General features: G+C 36.4%; 1 protein-coding gene across 3 annotated transcripts in view; it reads left to right on the top strand.

Moving 5' to 3' along the window:
- Positions 1-3,407, top strand: part of DGLUCY (D-glutamate cyclase) — a 49,104-nt gene extending 45,697 nt beyond the window's left edge. For all 3 annotated transcript variants that reach the window (XM_075503439.1, XM_075503438.1, XM_075503440.1), the window contains one exon: positions 2,782-3,407. In XM_075503439.1, coding sequence (XP_075359554.1) covers positions 2,782-2,925 — 144 coding nt within the window. In that variant the 3' untranslated portion in view covers positions 2,926-3,407. The remainder of the gene's footprint in view (positions 1-2,781) is intronic.
- Positions 3,408-4,911: the final 1,504 nt, after the last annotated feature.

Below are 4,911 nucleotides of genomic sequence, written 5' to 3' on the forward strand. Positions count from 1 at the left end.
TCTCCATTCCCACTGAACAGAATGCCAAGATTATTCTAAGTGCATGGATTTGTCTTTACATATATTTTAATAAGAGATACTGCAAAGCATTTGTTCCTTGTTGAGAACTTGATGAGCAAGAAACAACTTGATGTAAACAATCTTTACTTACCTTTCAGTGGTGGAGTTGAATCATAATTATGTTGGTTAATACAGCATTGGTTTGATTTTTCAGATGTTCGTGGTACTTTTTAACTGAAGTGACTGTAGGGAAATATATTAATTCATCCATACCCAAACGTAGCTAATGTTGAACATCCTACAGTCAGCTCTGCATTTCCTTGCATTTCACAAGCAGGCTAATATATCAGGCAGTTGTTCTTTTACTGAAGTCTTTATTAATGGTAAGAAATGAACTGTATAGTATTTATTTTGAAATTATGACCTATAAGAATATGAATTACTTTATAAGTGAGCAACATATAAAGATGTGATGTTTGCTTTAGTATTCTTTATTAGCTTTGTCATTCATAAGGCAGGGTTTTTTTCCTGAATAAAGTGCAAATTAACAGGTTATTTTTCTATTAATTAGATTATTTTTCCTGTTACCCCACTCCCAATATAATTATTTCCTAAAGAGAGAGCTGTGAGCAAATTGCAGCGCTTTACAGCTAAGGAAGCGTACTGTGCATTGTGTGTGTTCCCTAAAATGGAGACAATAGCATTTTATGATAGAATACATTTTATCAGGCATAGTTATATAGTATTAAGCAAGCAAACCTTTTTTCCCCATGTAAGCAGATGAAAAAGCTCTAACGTGTAAATATGTAGGAGAAACAATTCAAATTAGAAATGACATTTTGCGTATCCAATTTAGGTGTCTCTTCTGTGACACGAGAGATCTAATTTGCCACTTTGCATATAGATACACAGTGCTAAGAAAAACTTCTCTCATGCAGAAAGATCAGGTGCTTATATTTACATTTATATGTATGATCATTCATATGATATAAGCTGATGCATATTTATAATTTTATAAATTACAAAGTAGCACTTTTTATGCTTCCAATGTATCCAGATAATTTCCTTAAATAGCTGTATCATTGCTGTACTGTTGCATGATGTCAAGACTGACACCATGTAACTATGCATATTTTTTCTTTAATAGAAAACCAGTGCCTCATTTGACTTTGTTGCGGCTAAGAACTAGGATGCATTAGCAGGAAATGTAAGACAAATCTTTATAAAGTGCATTCAGAAAGCGGGTTACCAAATTATACTAAATTCTCTGCTAAGTGACCATGCTTTAATTCTTTCAGAAATGTTTATATTTTAGCCAAATGCTGTATTATGTAAAATACAATTTAGACACATATTGTGTCTAAATTCAGATCTAAAGCTATTATATTCTTTATGGTTTAGAAGTCTTCCTAGAAAAAACCCTCACATTTAATAAAAGAATATTAGACATTTTAACTTTATAATTTTTTATCATTAATTTGTGTCCAGGACTTTGCTAGAGGTTATTGTATGGGAATATCAAACAAGAAGTATTTAAACCTATAGAACAGTTTGTCAAGGACACTGGTAGGGCTGTTTCAGTAGCGATTTCCATCAAAGCAGGGTCTCACACAACTGGAAACAGAGCAGTAGACTAAAGACCAGAAAAGGCATTCCTAGCAAAGACAGGGAAGAAAAGATAGGTATATGGCTCTTTCAAGGTCTTCTGTGAATTACCATGGGATTGGGGCAAGCTAAGACGTGACTAGGATTTTTATTTTTCTTAGATTTTTATTAACAGAATTAGAGAAATAAATTCTCCTTATAGTAAATGCTAAGACAGTAGAAAGAGTTTTACGGTGTACATTTCATGCCAAATGAAAAGCAAAGCAGTTTATGCTAGACATACGTCCATTTGAAACCAGGTCTTCTAATGTCGCTGTTCATAGCACTAGTGGTTTTTTCAGAGCTGATTTTATCCCACCTTTTCATCTCGCAATGCTAACTGGCCCGTAGCTCACAACAAGGATTTTGTTCCCTCTGTGTACTTCAGCAGCTCAAATGGAACATGCTTTGTTATCTGCTTACATTACTATTAAGCAAGAAAATAACTGTTATAAACGTGAAAATGAGTTGCAGTTCTAAACAAAGTATACGCTCTTTCAGAGAATCCCAAGGAAGCACAATTTCAGGGTTTTCTTTTTTCCCCATCCTTTTCCCAAGCAACCAGAATTCTCGTAAAATCAATAGAAAAAAAGAGGACAGAGAGCAAAAGGCACGCAGAGATCACAGATGCAGGAAAGGAAAGTGATTGTGCAGCCTGTTCAGGTACTCTCTGTAACCTTTTCCCTGATGTATCCTCTTTCTCTTCTGTTCTTTTCCTTTAAAAATGCACCTGCAGCCAGCTGCTGCTGCACTAGGGAAATGACAGATAGGGTTTTGAGATACTTTGGGTGGAGGTTCCTCTGATTCTGATTTGTGCAATATAGGAACTCGAAACCAGGCAAAAAAGGATTCGTGTTTCTGAATTGACACTAATGTGCTGTTTGAGGGAGCGTGGAGAACAATAATATCATTCAGTAATTAAACAGCAGTCAAGAATATAAGCCTTTTGGTGGAACTCCCTAAGTTCCAGATGCTACACATATTCTTTGGGACAAGGAAAAAAAGGTGTTAGCAAATTGCTGTCAAAATAAATATGGAGGATGTGGTCAGTCTCCCCTAGAATTAAAATAAAGATCTTGATGAATGCTCTTGTCTGATTCAGGATTTTAATTATATTCTATTTCTCTGTTTTTTAAGGAAGAAAAGCTTCTGAAAACACTTGTGCGGCACGGGGTCCGCAGTGGAAAAACTGCCAGTCTAGAAATGGAAGTGGACGGGCTGCCCTTCTACAACACCCATTCGCTTATGATTGAAAAGCTGCTGCAAGAAGCGCAGCAGTGACTCCCCCTAATGATTTCTATATCAAGAGTTGCTCCCATGTAGTTTCCGTATTCCCTAGGCTCTCACAAGGTATAAAAGATCAGAAAAAGATGACTTTTCATCTCTGGTGTCTTGGCCACACACACCCTTTTGTTGTTACCCTTACAACATCTCTGTGAAGCGAGAAGGGGATATCATCGTGATGATTTGGTCTACCTTTCTTTTCTGTAATTTTATAATGGATAATGGATATTAAATGGTACTATATACTAAGAGATGATCTGGCTTTTACAAAGAAAGCTTGTCATTAAAATGAAATATTATCGCATTGCCGTTCCTGTTTTACTAACCTCATAACTGCAACAGGAAGTAACTCTTGTAGCAACTTGGATTTAAAAATACGTTGTGGTGGGGCAAACAGCTGCAGTGGAGAGGGGAGGTTCAAAACAAAACCACCCCAGTAAGTGTTACAGTAGTGAAAGCTGTTAACTACAGCTCCCTTGCACACTAGAAATTAAAGCATGATTAGAAATTTTAAACATTTGCATTCAGTATGAAATAAAATTATGTAAATGAACTTTTAGATGAATTCCAGGTATAGAAATTCAGCTCCTGACGAGACTAAGTGAAGCAAAATTAAATTATAACTCAAAGGACTACTAACGCCGAACCAGTACATGACGAATGGCTGTGAATTGTGCCTGACTTTTGTCATTTAAAGCTGTGATTTTACTTTAACTCCAGATGAGTGTCAGGGCTGACGTTCTGCTAGTTGTCAGCCCTCACAGCAGAGAGGACGGGGTATATCTGACACTGCACCTCTCAGGCACTGATGCTTTAGCTGTCGTAAAATTATTATAACGGTACAAAAGGTGAGCAGCAAACCATTGTGCTTTAACAGGATGAGAATGGCAGTTGTGTTTAGCCACTGCTTTTTCCAAAGGACAGTGGACTTCCAGCAGCCAGCAACACCTTGCATCTACTTTTCTTTCTAGCAGGGGAGTTTTATTTTCCTTCTCTTATGTAAGACAAACACATAACTTTTTGAGAATGAGCAAAATCAGTTTGTACCACAAACACCAGCATACTTTGAACACTAATATTCTGCAGTCCTTGAGGATACACAGCCTTTAAAGACTTAAAACAGTTGAACACGTGTGAGAGAGAAATCTTAATGCCAGACTTGCTGCTAGACATTCAGATTCACCAGAGCTCCCAACGTTTATTTTCTGGATCAGTCATTTTTTTAGATTCATTTTATTTAAAGCCTTCTTGAAGGATGTTGCTGTGAAGCTATCTTTGAAGTTTCACGATTAGAAAATAGCTCCTTTAGAAGTCTCCAAACTCTCCAAACTATAACTATTAAGTAAAATATTTCATATGAATGCTTGAGCTTTTTGCCAAAGCCAGTAACCCCGCAGGATGGCATATGTTCACTGCTGCACAGAACCCACAAAATGAAATTGGCATCATTTAAAAATATCTGTTTGGGAAAAGAGGCGGCTGATTTCATTCTCTGTGTGCTACGTGCTCAGTAGCTTACTGCCATGTTACACTAACGGGTACTATGTATATTATTCTTTCCAAACACTTACTTTTGTCAAAAAAACTTCATTTAGTAAGCGGTTGCTCTTTTTTCCCCAAAATGCAAGTTTTAAGAGATTTCATTAAGAAATATAAAATGTAATAATTTATTTGTCTTTTTCTCTAATGCGTGTTTTTAAAATCTCTTCTCGTGTGCAGTCCCAAGCGCTGTGTTTAATCCAATAGCAATGTGTAGCATATCTCTAGCAACAATACTAGGACCCTTGATTGACTATGTTCTGGCTGAGATGGAAAGAAAAGCTCTGAATGAGAGTTACCTTCCTCCCATATTGGTTACAGTTCTGCAGCCTAAGCGTAACAGTTACAATATAGAAAGAATTGATAAAATATTGACTTCAGAAAAAAAAAAACAAAAAGAGAAAACAAAGAAGAAAAATCCCCCCCTTCTCTTGCGGGTTAGCA

This window comes from Mycteria americana, chromosome 5 (genome assembly GCF_035582795.1).
Source record: "Mycteria americana isolate JAX WOST 10 ecotype Jacksonville Zoo and Gardens chromosome 5, USCA_MyAme_1.0, whole genome shotgun sequence".
NCBI lineage: Eukaryota > Metazoa > Chordata > Aves > Ciconiiformes > Ciconiidae > Mycteria > Mycteria americana.